The sequence below is a fragment of the Lagopus leucura genome, unplaced genomic scaffold (assembly GCF_019238085.1).
Source record: "Lagopus leucura isolate 7727_CA_CO unplaced genomic scaffold, USGS_WTPT01 Super-Scaffold_100019, whole genome shotgun sequence".
Classification (NCBI taxonomy): domain Eukaryota; kingdom Metazoa; phylum Chordata; class Aves; order Galliformes; family Phasianidae; genus Lagopus; species Lagopus leucura.
Genome location: NW_024962273.1, coordinates 656,784 through 674,103, shown reverse-complemented (window position 1 = coordinate 674,103; position 17,320 = coordinate 656,784). Strand labels below are relative to the sequence as shown.

The following is a 17,320-nucleotide window of genomic DNA, read 5'->3' as shown; positions in this document are numbered from 1 at the left end:
CCCCCCCCCCCCCCCCCCCCCTTTCTCCCTTTCTTTTTTTCCCAGGGCATTTAACAACAGAATATTGACAGCGTTAACATCTGAGCTAACCCCACAGCGCTTTATATGCCGAGAGAAGGGACGGAGGCGCTTGGCAAATACACATCCGTGGGCACTCATACTATTCACATCCCTTGGAGACCTTCTCCATTCCAAACGATCCGATTATTCAATCAGGACGCCGAAATAAAGAGATCCTTTCGCTCCGCCGCAGGGAATTCCGCTCCGCTCTGCCCCGACCCCTCCGCCCCCCCCCAGCCCCGCTCACCTTGAAGAAGCCCTTGCAGCCCTCGCAGGTGCGCACGCCGTAGTGCTGGCAGGCAGCGTTGTCCCCGCAGACGGCGCAGAGCCCCTCGTTGGACGGGGACCCCCGCGAGGGCGGCGAGGGCACCTGGCTGTCCAGCAGCTGCGGCGCGTGGCCCAGCGGCAGCCCGGGGAAGGCCATGGGAGGCTGCTTGCGGATAGGGCTGGGCACGGCGAAGGGCTGCCCGTCCACGCCGTGGTGGGGGCCGGCCGGCTCCGCGTTCATGGGCACGTGGAGGGGTCCGTCGAAACGCATCTGGCAGCTGGAGACGGGAGTGCCGGGGGGGGACTGCTTGAAGGAAAAGAGCGAGAGGCGGGAGACGGGCGCTTTGCGCTGCTCGATCATGTGCGTGGTGGCCACGTAGTTGGGGTGGAAGTTGTGCAGGGAGCCGGCGTCGTCCCACACGGGGCCGTGCTGCACCTGAAAGCTGGGCGTGGAAGGGGTCGGGGGCGACGAGGGCTTGTAGTAGACGGAGCCCGAATGGGCCATCACGTCGTCGGGCTGGGGGGGCAGGTGGCCGTGCTGCTGGTAGCCGTGCATCTGAATGTCTTCCACCTTAATGGAGGACTGCTGTCCGGACAGGGGCATTTGGTACAAGCAAGGAGGCTTCACGTCGTAGCTGCTGTTGTAGTTGTCCATAAAGGTACTGAAACTGGGGAGAGAAGTGGTGGCAGTGATTTCAGTGTTGGTGAGGTCCATGCTAAACTTGACAAACTCCGGAGTTAAGAAATCGGAGCTGTATTCTCCTGAAGAGTGGTAACTGTAGCTCTGAGAGGCCGGGCTGGCTCCTTGAGGCGAGGACCCATACTGAGCCTGAACACAGGGCATGGCTGGAAACGAAACGGGGACACACACTCAGCCCGGGCGGCTCCGCGCCCTCCGCCGGCCCCGCGCCGCTCCCCCGCCCCGCTCCCAGCGCCGGCGACGCCCGGGACGGCGGGGGCTGAGGGACCCCAGCCCGGCTGCGGGATCCCGGCCCCGCGGCGCCACCCCCGCCCCGCACCGCCGCTCGGGCTCGCGGAGCTCACAAACCTTCAGGCGAGTTGGAGGCGTTTTCGAGGGAACTAAAGGCGGACAGCGTCGGGACGCGGCGGGGAGCGAAGTTTCCGCGGTGTCAGCGCTCGGAGGGGGACTCCAGCCTGCCCGGTGCGCCCGCTGCAACACACGCGCGGAGCCACCCGTCAGCCGCTCGCGGGCGTTCCGGTCGCGGGCACCGAAAGAGAGAAACGCCGACCCCCCTCCCTTCCCCCCGCCCGGCCCCGGCTGCGGGAACGGCTCCGGCGGCTGCGGACGCCGCGCGTGGGCGCGGCGGGGACGGGGGTCGGGGGGAAACTCCGCGCACGCGGGCGGCTCTGCCCTCGCTTTTCTGGCAGAGGGAACCGCTTCGGTTTTTCCTCCCCGCCGCTCACGTCAGAGCCGCCCCGCCGGGAGAGGCGAGGAGCGGGGGCGGCTGCACCTCCCCGAGGTCCCGACGCCGCGGTGACATTTGGAGCCCTGCCCGAAGGGGTACGGCCGACAGCGAGCCCGGATTCATTCGAAGCCGACGGAAAGCGCAGCCTCAAACCGGGCGAGCCGCTCCCGGCCCACGCCCGGCCAGGACCCCCCGGAGCCGCCGGCCTCGCCCGAGCGGGACACGCGCCGAGAACGGCCCCGCCGCCGCCTCCCCGCGCATCCCCCGACGGCGGCCGCGCCCCACGCGCGGAACCCCGCGGGCAGCGCCCGGGCACGGGATGCACGGCGTCACGGGACTCACCGGAGAGCGGAGAGCGGAGCGGGCATCCAAGTGGCGGGCGGCGGTGGGCGCGGGGCCGGCACGGCTCGGCACGGCGGGACACGGCCGGGCACGGCGGGACTCCGCGCGGGAGCGGCGGCGACGGCAGCGCAGCGCCGTGCGAGCGGAGCGCTCGGAGTGCCCTTCCCGCAATGTGCCTTTGTTTATGTGCGCTCCGCGTTCCCAGCCAACGTGCACCTAAAGGCTTCGAGCGTCACCGCGCGTCAGCGCCGCCCGCCCAATCAGCCCGCCGGGGCCGGCCGCCCCGCGCCGTTGGCCAGCGCTCGCTTTGGTAAATTTCCGACGTGACATCACCGCGAGTCACGGTTTAAGGTGGGCTCGGGCCGCCCCGCGTCGCCCCGCGGCCGCCCCCCGCTCCCCGCCCCTCTCCCCGTGGCCGTCGTCGGTGGTTCCGCGCGGGGCGCGCCGTGCCTCGCTCGGGGTGCGCGGCCGCCGCCGCCGTGCCCGGCGCTCCGCGTGCTCGCCGCGGAGCTCCCCCGCCAGATTCTGGGCGGGGCGGGCCGCGGGGGCGCGCCCGGGGATCCCCGCCCGCCCCGTCGGCGACGGCACCTTAAGCGGGGCGGGGAGGGGCGGGGCCTTATTTGCATGAGCGCCGCCTCATTTGCATGGAGCGCGGCGGCGTCACCCGCGGGCGAAAGGGAAAAAGTGAGCGCGGGGCGGGGCGGGGCGGGGCGGCCGTGACGCAGCGGCGCCGCCATTGACGCAACCGCGCGGCGCGCCAAAAGCGCCCGAAATAGCCCGGAGCTCCGACGGGACCGGACCGCCGGACGGGAGGGGCGGGGGAACCGCGGAACGGCCCGGCACGAGGCACGGGGTGCCCAGGCTGCGGGCGGGGAGCGGCCTCGGCTCGAAATGAACGGGACTTGGGGGGAAAAATACAACGAAAACCAGAGATGCGATCGCTTCGTGCTGCAAAGAGAAGGCACATGCCCGGTGATGCCGTACATCTGGCGGGTGCTCTCCCAGAGGGCCCTGAGCGGCTCAGCCCGTGTCTGCAGCCCAAAGGCTTTTCCCGAGGGCTGGGAGAAGGTGCGCTCTCCAAAAGGAGGTTGTTCCTCTGCACCAGGCAGCAGCGATAGGACGGGAGGGGACGGCCTCACGTCGTGCCGGGGTCAGGTTGGGTATTAGGAAGCATTCCTTCTGCAAAGAGCAGCCAGGCAGTGGCAGAGCTGCCCATGGAGTGGGAGTCACCAACCCTGGGGGTGTCCCAGAGCCGTGGGGATGTGGCACTGAGAGATGTGGGCAGTGGGCATGGGGGGCTGAGTGGGGTTGGGGATCCTAGAGGCCTTCTCCAACCCTTCTGATTCCACGGTTCTGTGGTTCTCTGATTCTAAGAGCTGATGAAGATGAGAAAAGAGAGCCCATAACAGCCGTGCAGCACAGCGCTGCAATCCGACCTGCATGGAGCAAACCCTGCTCAGGGCCCAGAGATGCACCTCATTACCATATCCTTAGAATAGATGTGATATAAATTTCATTACTCACTTAAAAGTTCTGAAGTTAACAGCATAAACTTGAAGTTGAGTAATTAAGTAATCCTTATATAGACACTTATTAAAGTATTTATACATATTATCTTAAATCTACATCTATCATTTTGCCAATTAAAATTAGGACTTTAATTGCAATTAAGTAATTTAATTGCCAATTGAACAGCAAAATTGCTAAGTGACTAATTTTAATGCCTATTTTAATTACCAATCATGACTGGGGAGGGAGCTAATCAAGCAGTATCAGAGTAATGATGTGAAAAAAATGGAGAACAAACATTCGAGACGCCATGCCTTTAAAAAAGGACTCCAAATTAAATAAATGCAAACACAATTTCATACATGTGGCGAAATGCCGTATTTCGGTACCTAAATACGAGAGCACAAAGGAGACGTTTAATTAAAAAGCATCGCTCTTCCCCCAAAGCATCAGACACAAAGTGCTGTTAGTCCCTATTTCTCTGCTGCTCTGCCCAGTGTGTAACCCAGTGCCCAGTGTACCCAGTGTGAGGGCTGCAGCTGGTCTGCCTGGGGACACGTGGGCACACATGGGCACACACGGGGACAGCACACACGGGCATCCACGTGTGCACATGCTGTGTGTGCAGCCCTGTGCCATCACGACTCCCACGGGTGGTTGCAGAGATGCAGTGCTGAGCTGTTCTGCTCAGACACGGAAGGGCTAAACCTGCATACGCTGCAAAGCCAAAATGCCGTGACCCCAAAGGGCGTCACCTGCTGCCAGCCAGTGCTGGTGTGCAGCCCACCAGGATGAGTGCATCACAGCAGTGCCAGGGCTGGGTTTTGGAGAATACCCCTGTGGAGGCCTGGCCCAGTGGTTGTGTGTTTGATCGGAGCACAGAGATGGATGGGATTGCTGCGTGTGATACAGCAAGGGGCGAACGTTTCCCATCCCTGCAGGCATTCAAGGCCAGGCTGGATGTGGCTCTGGGCAGCCTGGGCTGCTGGTTGGCGACCTGCACACAGCAGGGGGTTGGAACTGGATGAGCACTGTGCTCCTTTTCAACACAGGCCATTCTATGAATCTGTGAACTCCCCAGGCCCAAAAGAGCATTGCGGTGCAGGAGCTGAAGGAGCACAGGAGCTCAGCGGTGCTGGTAGCCGCGGGGCCCAAGTGTGGCACAACGTCGGGGGTGGGGAACCCGAACTTGGGTGCCTCATTCCGCACTGATTTGCACGAGGAGCCCCGCCCTCAGATTTCCCTACGTTTCTGAACGAGCATCATTTGTCCTTCCGTGCCCGGACCCTCCCCTGACACCACCCTGACTGCTTCCCACAGCCACGCGGTTCTGTTCTCACTGCTATCCGGTTTTATTCCGGGCTCCATAATGCCGTTTGCCGTATTTCAGGACGAGAAGCCGTGGGCTGCCTGCTCGGCAGCTGTCAGGGCCCGGCCCTCACACGGGCGGTTCGGCGCTGACTGCCGGCTCTGCTCTCTCGGCACGGCAGCGCGGTCCGTTCGCATCCCCCGCTGCCCGGTCCGTGGGCTGGCGGTGATCTCCGGTGCTCCTCAGCCGCTCGGAGCCGCTCCGCCGTCCCCGGGACGCGCGTGATTGATACCCGTCGGGTCGAGAGGCTAAACGGCCCATATGGCACCGCCGCAGCCCATCTGCTCTCTGCCCATCCGTGCCTTAAGCTGCCGTTAGCAACATCTGCACTCCCAGAAATGCAGCTGTGCGGGACGCTCCGCCCGAACCGAGCGCTGCTTCCCGACGGAGGGAGCAACACGGCCGGGGGGAGGGGGGCGGCGCGGCCCCGCGGGACGAGTCGGGAGCGGAGCTGCGTGCGGAGCGTCGGGAGCGCGCAGAGCGGGGGGAGCGCGGCCCGGCCCGACCCGCGGCGATCCCCGCAGGCAGTGGCGGCGGCGCGGGTACGGTTCGCGTCCTCCGGAAAGTCGGCGGGCTGGGGGGCCCGGGGAGTTTTCTTACATAAAGCACGCGTCTGTGTGCTGGAACAGCCGCCCACGTCCCTGCTATAGTACATACGTAGTTTGGGTTTTTATCGTGGCAGAGACTTCCTGAAAGGGTTGGAAATGCCCGAAGTGGTGACTGCACTGCAGGGACTCACACAGCTCCCTGCTGCTGCATCCCGGCTCCCACACTGCTGTTGGCACTGAATGCCTGCCCAGCTATGCAGCAGGAGACACCGAAGTGACAGCTGCAGCGCTCAGCTCTGCAACTTACTTTGCTTCCAGTAGCACACAGCGGTGCAATGGCTCTTCTCTCCCCACATTGACATGTGCAGGCCACGGAGCTGCGTGCAGACCCTGACTGAGCTGCTCGGTGCATTTGGGCACCACCAAGCTGGGTTCCCAGGCAGCCTGGGGACAGAGCCAGCAGCCAGTGAGATCCCCACACCTCGTGTCCCAGCCCAGCTGCCTGCTGCCCCGTGTTCCCATCCCTCAGGCCTGCTTGGCACACGGGATGTGGGGCTGCGGTGCACGCTGACAGCCGCCCGCTGTTCTGCAGCCCTGGGAAACCAAGAATAACAGCACTTGGGGGATGTGTTTATGTCACAAGTGCTCTAAAATAGCACAATTACACATTGTTGGGCTTTTTTCTTTTCTCCTTTTTTTTTTTTTTTCCCTGCGTTATGAGTATTAACTGCCAACACCCACAGAAATGTGGTGTAATTAACTTCTTTCCTTAAGCGAGCCCCTTCCCACAGTTTGGGGGTACTTTTCACGAGGTCCCTGGGACCAGCACTGAACCACTGAGTTGCCATGGATGGTGGCACAGGCACCGAGGAGCTGTGCGCCTGCAGCATCTGTTGGAGGCACAGGGCAGGGAGAGCAGAGCCATCCACACAGCTCGCTAATTGAAAACAGTGCTGGTGTGGAGAATGGTGTTTGTAATTATGAACGCCGCTATTAAAATATCATTTTGCTTTTTAGACCTCCTGATTCTAGCATGGGGTGTGAAGGAGCTATATAAGAAGTAAATTATTTCCAATGCTTCGGAAAAAATGAAGTCCAAGCTGCAAATGGAGCTCCTTTCTCGCTTTTAAAGGCTGCCATAGGGAGCTGGTTTGCACTGATTCCACTCTGCCCCAGCACTGAGAGCAGCCCCAGCCCTCCCCAGTGATGGATGCTGCCCACACTGGTGGCCTGCTTGTGGGACAGGGGCAGGCTGGTGGGGTTTGTCTTTCTGCAGGTCTAACTGAATGAGCTCTGGTTCTTCAATATGAAAATCATAGCTCAAAACTGAAGTGAAAATGGGATGCTGTGACTGTTACTAGCAGGTAAAAAGAAGTTGGTTTTTTTTTGGATGGCAGAACTTTAATTATAAAAAGCGTTGTAAAAAATCTAGATTGCGTATTTATTCACTTGGTCCATGCAACAGCCAGCAAAATCAGCCCGTATTGATGGGATAAGCAGGAAGAAATATATTAGTTTGCAGAGCACAGCATTCCAATCCAAGATAGCATTGAAAAAAAAATGAATCGATTCTTCCATTAGTCAAATCCCTATTAAATTATCCATACTTCCCAGTGGCAAGTCCATGGACCAGGTTCCTATTAATGTATCGATGGTGAAGACTGGATATGCTGGTATCTAAAAAACACCCACAGAACAAAGCACCTGCCCCCATCATACAGGATCACTGCAGGGATGGGGGATGCCACAGGGCTCTGCGAGCAGCACAGCCAAAAACGTGGATTTTGGAGGGGAGGGATGCAGGGTGCAGAACGGTGTGAAGGGAAAAGGCACAGGGAGTGACTGTGGATGGGATCAGAGCGTTTTTGTTGAGACCTTGTCAGTGTTTGGCATATACAGGGCTGCCCTCCTCTGTTATCTGTGCACCCATCAGCTCCTGGGAGTCACTTTGATGAAGGAATCAGAGGAAAATTGGAAAATACCTTCAGCTCGAGGCCTGAGTCAAGTGCTGTTATTAATAGCGTGCTTAATTACGAGTGGCATCTAAATCAGGTGAGTCTGGGAAGGTAAGATGAAGGGGGAAAATTGCCGTAAGAGCCTCTGATTACCGAGTAAAACACAATTAGCCGTCCTCAAAGAGCAGCAAAGCCCACACCTGATGACCACCACCTGCAGCCCGGGCTGTGTGTCCTGCAGGTCTCCCTCCTCGTGGAGGGTCCCACAGCGGTGTGCACGAGGTGTGGATGCTTTTTGGGTGTCCTGGTGCAGGGCTGGGTGTTGCTGTCGCAGCTCCTTTCCATTGCTGCAGCCAAACCCGGGCTGTGTGCTGGGTTGAACATGGCAGTGCACGCGCTCCGATCTCCTGAGCAGAGCTGGTCTGTGCACTCCATCCTTCCTAAGCCCTTTTTGTAGCGGGTGCCTGAATTTCAGAGCTATAAGGTGAGATGCTGCTTTCAGATCTCGCTATTATCACTGATTTATCTCATTGGAGCTCTGAAGTGAAAAATGCTCCTTCTTGTCTGACTTCGAGGTCTCAATATTTTTTTCTGTTACAACTTTCTGTGTAATTTTAGCATCACACCGGGACGGGGAACGTAACTTCAGGGAACTGCTTTGACACGCACTGCTGTGCCATGGGATTAACAGCAGCCCAATGCACCCCATCCCCGATGGCAGCGTGCTCACTTGGCAGCACCAGTCAGCTCCGTCCCAGCAGCTCCCACTCTCACATCCCTGCTCCTCACATCCACTGCCAACGAGACTTCTGCTTTGCTCAGTTCAATCAGCAACTCCTTGTCTGCCAGTGGATGTTGCTTTTCTGCAGTTATTTTTAGGGTCCCGTGCTGCACTCTGGCTGCCTGGCAGTGGGATGGGAGAGCAGAGAGAGGTGTGGGGCAGAGACCCACCGTCAGCTGAACATCATTTTCTGTCCATGCAGGAATCAAAGCTTTTAGTGATATTCAAAGTCAGCATCACACGCCGCAGAAATTGTTGGCTGCTGCAATCAGCAGTGATGAACAATCATTATGAAGTGCAAAAGGAGCGTTGTTAATATGAGGCTACAACTCCAGGTCAGTTTGGCTGCACGATTTTATGAGCTTAAAGACCTACACACCTCAATTTTAAAAGCGATTTACTCCCAAGATATTTACCTCCTCCACTTTTTTCTGAAAGCCATAATAATAGCAGTAATTCTGTTCTGGATTCCAGGCACAAGCTGAAGAACAGGAGGAAGAGCAAAGCAAGAGATTCCCATGCTGAGACCATGGAGCGCAGGAAGCTGCAGTGCTCTGCAGCCGTCTGAACTCGGAGTGATGTTTGACCTCAGATGATGAACAGGAGCTTTGCCTTCTTGCTGTGCAATGCCAGATCACCAGAAAAGGCCTTAGCTAATACTTGGAATGATATCGTGGCTCAGGTTGGCTGTGTGAGCGGGTTGTGTGCTACTTACCAGCAGAAGGTGATGGGATTCAATGGAGACACATATCTACATTTCCAAACCTCCAGGAACAACAAAGAACTCTAGTTCCAAGAAGAAATTCAGATTATCTCCTCCTTAAAAATATGACACTTATTAAACAAACCGAAACTAATACTTTTTTTTTATTTTTTTTCTTCCATGTTCTGCTTCTGCATGCTGGGACAGAGCGAGAACTGCGGTCATGGAGTGAGAAGGCTCCTAGAAGAGGTCAGTGCTCAACCATAACAGCAGCAGTGCACTTTTGCAGGGCTGTGGTATTTTCCAGGGTGTCGTAGTTGGACATTCCCTGCACAGAACATGAAGGGCTGTGCCACGCTGGCTGACAGAGCAGCCTCTGTCCCGGCCTCACGGGCAGCACTGTGAGCTGGAGCTGCCTTTATCTGTCTGGATGCATCAGCTTGATAATCTGTGCAAAGGTGTGTGGTTGGTGCAGCCCATCCGTCTGAGCTTTACAACCAGTTCCTGTTTGCTTCAGGTCCTGGACTGCTCACGTCCCCCTCTGACTATACTGGAGAACAGCTGAGGTTCCTCTCGCTGAAGGGCTGAATTCGGATGAGAAAACCACTGTAACACTGGGTAATTAATTTGTCAGCCAAATAATTTCTGTGGCGCTATCACTTCTCTGTCTACAACCCCAATGAATCTCCCAGCTCGCAGCTTTAATCCCATTTTCTGCCTTTTAATCTCCTTTTTTCCACTCTAACTTTCATAGTTCCTGCTATTCAGTGTGAATAACCAAAGCCAGGTGAGCACATAGATTCTATGGCACATACTGAATGCCTGGAGACCAACAACAGAGCTCCTGAAATGGAATTCCTCTATTTCAGGCAGTCCACCGCAACAAATAAGGGACTTAACAAAAAGAAAAGCTATAAAAATAAAGGAGAAAAAGTGGTTTGTATTTGGAGGAATTATGAGTGCGACTTCATTGAAAGCCAGCCTAGCACACGTGCAGAACTGCCTGAGTGCAGCTCTGAGCACTGCGTTCTCTGATCAGGTAGGAACTATTTGCTAAGTGCAAAAGTTGGAAAATTTTGTAGCTGTTTAACAGCAAATCACAAATCTGTCCTCATTTATTTTTCCCAACACATTTATTATCGAAAGATGGTTTGGTGAGTGCTGTAAGTACGCAGGCAGTGTTCCTGGGCCCTGAAATTTGTCACTTCGGTTACATCTTTCTGATCTCTGACGGAGTGTTTTCTGCAGGAGGACAGGAATGCTAAATAAGGCATCAATAATGCAAGAGATCCGTGAATAATCACCCGAGTGCTTGAAAACGAGTGGACAGTGTGATCATATGGTAGAAGAAAAATGACGTTAGCTGCATATTTATCAATGCCTGGTGCCAGTAGCACAGCATCTAGCAGTAGCTCAAGGCTTCCAGGAGACAGTGCACACAGTGCTTTGGTTCCCAGTCATACAGGAGGAAGGCACGTCCTCAGAGCTTGTTTGGGCCTGGCCAGTCTGCAGTGGTATGGGGCAATGGATGGGGATGGCAAACAGCACCGATGAGATGAGCACCGTTCGTATGTTTGTCTTATGCTGCTGCATTTTAGCCCTGTCTTTCACTGAACCAATGTGTCTATTTTAAAAAGGACTTCTGAGTGCAAACATTTGATCCTGGGAGCAAGCGCAGTCATTGGGAACTGCACCAGAAAGAACCGCCCCTCTCCCACAGTTGTGTTGGAGTCACTCGAGCAGTCTGTGCTCCAGGTAACTTTGGAACTGGGCTCTTTTTGGGCTGAATGAGAGGGGTCCATCAGCTCCATCAGGGGAAAAATGGCTGCAGGAAATACAGAGTGAATGTCAATGTGTGTCTAACAGGGATTGATGGAAAATGCAGAATTGCAAACAGATGCAATGAAATGGGATCCTGCAGGAGGAGGCAGGTCCTGCCACACATGGCACTGGGCTACAGGAACGAGTTAATGCCACTGAGGAACGAGCGGAGGGATGGCTGAGAACGGCGACATTGTTTTTCCCTGATGTCAGCAAAGAAACCCAAACACAAAGAGGTGAATGTAGTGCTATGAGAGGGCCCTTGAGAGAGCTGAATGCTGGGACCGTGCCAGGGCACCCAGCAGAATTAGAAACCGCACGGGATGACCAAGTGTTTCCTGGAAGCAGGGGCTGCAGGCAGCTGTCGGCAGGCAGGGCTGTGTGCGGGGGCACTGCTGGCAGTGCTGGTAGGCTTGAGGAGATTCACGTCCATAAAGGACTCCTTCTGTTTTACTTTATAGCTCAGCGCAAGGCGTCTTATTTCCTCATGTAGGATGCTCACGTCGAGCCTTTCCTGAATAATTCGATTGATGTTGCATTTGGTGGGCGGTGCTCTGGAGGATATTTAGATCTAGCTACAGTAGAGACGTTGCTTTGCTTTAATACCAACTGCACATCAGATCTTCTTTGTGTAACGTGGGGGAAAAGACAGGGATCTCCTGGAAGGAGTCCAGTGGAGGGCCACAAAGACGGCACAAGGCCTGGAGCATCTTCCTTGTGAGGAAAGGCTCCGAGACCTGGGGCTGTTCAGCCTGGGGCAAAGGAGGCTGGGATGGGATCTGGTTAATGTTAATGAATATCTAAAGGGAGCGGGAAGCAAAAGGATGAGGCCAGGCTCTTCTTGGTGGTGTGTAGCGACAGGACAAGGAGCGATGGCCTAAAACTTGGACATAGGAAGCGTCATACTAACATGTGGCAGAACAACTCTGCGGTAAGGGTGAGGGAGCACCCTGTATGGGAAGTCCGAGACAAGACATGCTGCAGAGATGCGTGCACTAACACACGGGACCACTGCAGGCAGCACGAAGGGGAGCCGGTCGGAACGCACCGCCCAGCAAACAGCGGAACGTTTTGGCCAACAGCCCGGATCCCCGAGGACAGCACCCGTCAGGAGCCTCCACGGGGCACCAGCAGTAGGAGGGCGGCCGGCCCTCGGGGCGTGGGCACGGAGCGGGGCGGCGGGGCTGTGCCAGGAAGCCCGGGGACAGGGAGGGGCGAGCGGGGCCGGCTCGAGGGGTCGAGCTGGCCGCAGTGCGCTGCTCCCGGCTGGGTTCGGCCCGGCCCCGCGCAGCGGTCCGCCCTCTCATAGCGCCCCGCAGTAGTTTCACCACAGCCGGGGATGTAGCTCAGTGGTAGAGCGCGCGCTTCGCATGTGTGAGGTCCCGGGTTCAATCCCCGGCATCTCCAGCGGTTTCTTTTCGCTTCGAGTGCTTTTTTTTTTCCTCTCTCCCCAGCTGCGGGACGCTCCAGCCGCCGCGACTGGTGCGGCTCTGCCCCGCAGCACCGCTGTGCGCTTCAGGCGAGTCCTCGGGGAGGCCGGGACAGCAGAAGCTGCAGCTTCTCCGGCCTTAAAAAGCGAACTGCTTTTTGTCGAAATGAAAGACAAACGAGTAAATAAATAACGCCTTGCAAGGGAAAAGTAACGGAGAGAAAACAAAAAGCACCCGTTGCATTGGCCGGGAATCGAACCCGGGCCTCCCGCGTGGCAGGCGAGAATTCTACCACTGAACCACCAATGCACGCCTCGCACAGTAGAATTCCCGGTCCGTCCTACAAGACAGCAAACGCTGGGTTTCTGCTGCCATTTCCTCCCCTTTTCCCTCCTGCCAGATCTGTGCTCCAGCCATCATTTCCAGGAGAAAACGTTTTTAGGAAGTTGGCAACATTTGTATACATATTTTGCCCCAAGAGATTAAAAACCCTTTAGCTTTCTCTACTGAACTCATCCCTTAAATTCAACAGCATTCAGTCTGAATAACAGCAGGTTTTTTCCTGTACCTTTCCAGTGCTGGGAGGACATTGCCAGAGGAGGCCACCAGCAGAGGCCACAGCTCTCTGCCAAGCACAGCCCTGCTCTGAGGCACACAGCCCACAGGCACTGATACACCATGGAACACAGTGCAGCAATGGGTAATGGTGTAGGAGTGCCTGCACAGGGATGTAACGATGGCAGCCACTGCAGCAGTGCAGTGCAATGCCATCACAGCTCCTTGTTCCCCTAGATTGCAACCTCTCATTTCACACTGGCAGAAAGTAGCAGAGAAAAAACATCAGGTAGTAATTCTTACTTAGGCTATGCTTACAATATCTCCAGTCAGCCCTGAAACACTTTTTCCATAACAAGAAATTCCAAAAGAAGTTAGAGGTGGAAAACCGTATTGAGAAGCGCATAACTTCCTATTTTATTGTATGTGGAGAAAGGTTTTCACAGAATCACAGAATCACAGAATCGTAGGGGTTGGAAGGGACCTCCAGAGGTCATCGAGTCCAACCCCCCAATTAGAGATGAACAAAGTGTTACCAACCCCATGCCATCTCCAGAGTGAAAGCGAAACCAGCCCTTGCATTCGCAGTTTGCAGCCAAGAGAATCATTTCCTGTGTGCATCACAGTGCTCTGCATCTGCTCAGAACATCCATGTATGCTGGCTGAAAGGTTACAGAGCTCGATGAACGAGGGGGGTTTGGACCCCCTGGAGGTGGAGCATTGCTCCAGAACACGCTCTGTAAGAACTTGTTCAAGTTAGGTTCATACCTAACTTCCATTTAGGATGACTGCACGTGGGAGAGTGCTGAATGGAGAGAATCAAGACCTGTAACATTAGAAAATGACTAGAAAATCATCCCCTTCAGCTCAGTTCAAAAGTCTTTCTGGAAGTTAAAGAGATGCCACAGACCTTCAGCAGAAACAAAGAAGGAAAAACATAGGAAGAACGGATTTTCTTAGGTCTTTTTATCCATCAGAAAGGGACAAATGCACTTCTTTCCATCCCAGGTCACCTTTAAAGGGGCTCTGACCTTGCTGTTTGTGGGGCTAAGGCTTGACACAGTGCCTTCCTAGCAGCTCTGCTGCTGCAGGGTGGGAGTGATGTGCTCTGGGCACTGCTGCTGCCTCTGCAGTGTGCCTCTGAGGAGGGTGCTGTAGCTCAGGGCACTGAGAGCATCTCAAGTGCAGGTGATACAGGTGCAATTGGAACAAGGTAAAGAATTTCAGACAGGAAGTGGTAAAAGTGCTCAAATCAAGCTTAAAACTGGAGGTGTCAGTTACCTGGAGTGTGGTAGGTGGACACTGTTCATTCCCACGTCCCTGCTAGATATGGCCATAGGTGCTCCTGCCGCGTGATGCCAGCATGGCTGAGCACTACTCACAATTACACTGGAGTTGCATCCATCTCTGTATTGCTGTGTAAAAATAAGGAAGTGTGATGCTACAGATGTACCTGCACTACTCGCCCTGATTCACATTTTCATTCTGAACAGCATTAAATGGAGTTCTTGTAGAACTAATTCCTAAGGAATAACTCAAACTGACCTGAACACGGACATCATCTGGACATCCCCTCCTTACACTTAACAGACCAGTACCTAATTCTTAATATTGCCAGGAAAGTCCAGCCAACACTTAATGCTGCCCCAAAATAACTGTAGGCCTTTCAAAATGGCTTCTAAAAACCTTTTAAACAAAGGCTTCCAAAGTGTGCCATTGCCTCTGTTTCCAGAGTGCAGAAAATGTGTACCATCCCTTGCAGCCTCTGCTGTGCACAATAACATGCACACCAGCTTGATTTTAGCAGGCCGGAGAGGAAGTTGGGTGCTTAAAAATATCTACCTACCTAAAAAGACAAATGAATCTACATTGCGGAGCCTTCAGCAAAGGCTGCTGAAACAAAACAAACAAAACAATTGTGGTAATCTTTTAGGTAAGACTTATAATGTAGAACAAGTTGTCAGAGCAAGTTACAGCTTTAAGGGTTAGCAATTTTGACAGTGTCCCTTTGAGCACAGGAGAGCACAGGGACTGGCAGGACAGCAAAAGGTCACTTGGTCACAGGGATCTGCTGCCTCTTTTGCGCTCATCTCCAGACCCACCAGGCTTGTCCCAATTAATTATTAAAATCTGCGGGGAAAATACTGCTGTAGATAAAAAGGCACAGTCTTAAATTCTGGGGAAGCTGGAGGATGGCAGTGTGGTCAAAAGCAGTGCAGAAAGGCAGCTGAGCCACAATCTCCAGCCTACAAGCTTCAGACACAAACAGAAGTCATTTACATCCAGTCATGTTTCTGTGCTTCAAATACCAGAGAAAGGGGAACTCCTGGATTTTCTTCCCTTTGTTTTCAGCTCAACAGTGCCGGATTACAAAAGGTCACCAAACCCAAATTGACAAGATATACGTGGATATTTAAAATAACTTTTTTTTTTCCAACCTAACCATTGATTTCTATTGCTAGTGAACTGCGTAAGTCCCTTACAAATCTGTGCACACCCTGAAAACATCTGTCCCAGACAGGATTCACATGGCAGCGAGCCGAAACTATCAACCAAGCAGTGCTAGTGAAGTGGATGTTAGAAGAGGAACAGGAGAGTCCAATCCTGCATTTCTTCATTGATGACAGGACTATCAGGCTAAGGCTTTGGAAGTGATTGTACATGCCCTTGGGCAGGTTTTCTAAGATCTTTTCCCTAACCAAAGCAGTGGAGAAAACGCCTGGACAAAAGGCACGTGTGTGCATTCACTGGGCTGGTTCTGGTCTACGAGTGTCTCAGAGAAATAAAAAAAGTAGCACAGATTCCAAAAAGCTTTCTCTGTTCCACACTCTGCATGTAATCTCTCCCTTTGGAGTCTGTAAAGAAAAATAAACTTCAAATAATTTTCTAAAATATCTGTTTTCCACATTTCCCACGGTAAAGATCTTTAAACAACAGGAAATATACACTGGCATTGTCGAAGCAGCAATTCTAAAGATATTGTCTTTCTCCTCTCTCTACCAATGACATTTTTATTTCTTATTAGAGCTCACTGTAAGCCCCAGAATAATACCAATGGTCCTCCTGAACCTCTGCACACTGCTGTTTTCCATTTCCTGGTTCTCCTGTAGTTAAGATGCCTGTGCTGCTATTGCAGGGAGAGGCCAATTAATTATTGTGCTTGTTCTGCAACAAATCGTGTGGCCTGTGACCTTATTCTTTTAAAAAAGCAATTTTTGCATTTGCTCCTGTGACTCGGCCCTGATTTGTTATCTTTACATAACAGCAAACAATAAGACATAATTATGATGATAACACATTACTTCCGTTTTAACAGAAAAAAATGAGCCTCTTCCTCTTTCCAGACACACATACAGATACACAAAGACAGCAGAGCTTTTATCTGCTGGGTGCGAGGGGAGGGACATTTAACCACTAGCAGTGCAGCAGCACAGCCCTGGTTCAGGTGGCAAACGGCAGATCTGGTGAGAGGCAACACACAGGTAGTTCTGAGTGATAGCTGACACCCGCAGCCAGCGATGGCAGCGCTGCTCCACATTCAATCCCAGCTGTGACTCTGCTTTTATCTCCCCGCCGTGGGACCTACCATGCATCCTGCTTGACGAAATCTCAGCACAGGTCCTGCTTCTGCCTGTCGCTTCCTTTCAGCTTCTCTGCGATGACTGCCTCTCTCTCTCCCCTCACGAAGACATTTTCCTATAGACAGATCAGGAGAAAACATATTTGTGAATGTATGAACAGATTTTCCTCTTATGATACATAACTTTGGCATGCAGTCAGGTCACGACGATAATCTTCTTTATCTTCCCTCGCTAATGAAGAGGAACTGCCTCTGGGGCTAAGGACCGAAGGTGAACTGTGCCTGCATGCAGTTTACACCTGCTGAGCACATGATTCCAGGCATCCCCAGTTCCTGGCTGGCAGGTGTCCCAGCAAGCAAGAAACACGCACACAGGCTCGGGAGGTAAAATTTTGATCTAGACACAAAATAAAACACAGACTTGAAGGAATTCTGTGATACACCAAGACACAGCACCTCTTTTTTTGTTGTTGCTTTTTTGTTTTACCTTCTACAAATCTTGCACTTTTGTTTTACAAAGCCCAGTTTTTACCAACCAGTAAGCAAGACAACATCCCAGCTGCTTTTACAAGAGGTTTCACTCCCAGGATTTCCCTGTGAGGAGAAGAGAAGCACAGCTCTCTCATTTTGGCTCCCTTCACAATAGTGTTGGCTTGGAAGAATTCATGAATATAGAAGTTCTGAGATGCAGAATGCGCTCACTTAAAAAGCAGATGTGGACAGACTTTGTAGCCAAACCCCGTCTTGTTCTGAATCAATCAAAATGTACCATAAATGGGCGCTGACAATGCAGCCACATCCAGGTGGACAACAACCTTCAGGACTGCAAATTGCACCCGAATCCTTGTTTCCTGGTCCCTAAAAGAACCATAATCTTCTGGGTTTGTTTTTTTTTCTTTCCCATGTTCTGTTCCTTCTGTTCAATTGAGGTATTCCCACAGATTCTGTACCTGAAGGTCTATGGAGTACTTAT

The 17,320-nt window shown here is 53.6% G+C and overlaps 1 protein-coding gene, 1 long non-coding RNA gene and 2 other non-coding genes across 5 annotated transcripts in view; 2 read left to right on the top strand and 2 right to left on the bottom strand.

Moving 5' to 3' along the window:
* NR4A2 (nuclear receptor subfamily 4 group A member 2) overlaps positions 1 to 2,154 on the bottom strand; it is a 5,658-nt gene extending 3,504 nt beyond the window's left edge. For both annotated transcript variants that reach the window (XM_042877806.1, XM_042877807.1), the window contains exons 1-3: positions 2,097 to 2,154; positions 1,376 to 1,498; positions 308 to 1,173 (exon numbers count right to left, since the gene is read on the bottom strand). In XM_042877806.1, coding sequence (XP_042733740.1) covers positions 308 to 1,171 — 864 coding nt within the window. In that variant the 5' untranslated portion in view covers positions 1,172 to 1,173; positions 1,376 to 1,498; positions 2,097 to 2,154. The remainder of the gene's footprint in view (positions 1 to 307; positions 1,174 to 1,375; positions 1,499 to 2,096) is intronic.
* A 6,991-nt stretch (positions 2,155 to 9,145) lies between these two features.
* On the top strand, positions 9,146 to 9,749 carry LOC122183558. The gene is made up of 3 exons (XR_006180283.1): positions 9,146 to 9,210; positions 9,479 to 9,579; positions 9,716 to 9,749. It is a non-coding gene; the product is annotated as an uncharacterized LOC122183558 (long non-coding RNA).
* Positions 9,750 to 12,117: 2,368 nt separating this feature from the next.
* On the top strand, positions 12,118 to 12,189 carry TRNAA-CGC. The gene has a single exon. It is a non-coding gene; the product is annotated as a tRNA-Ala (tRNA).
* Positions 12,190 to 12,450: 261 nt separating this feature from the next.
* Positions 12,451 to 12,521, bottom strand: TRNAG-GCC. Its single transcript has one exon. It is a non-coding gene; the product is annotated as a tRNA-Gly (tRNA).
* Between the last annotated feature and the right edge of the window lie 4,799 nt (positions 12,522 to 17,320).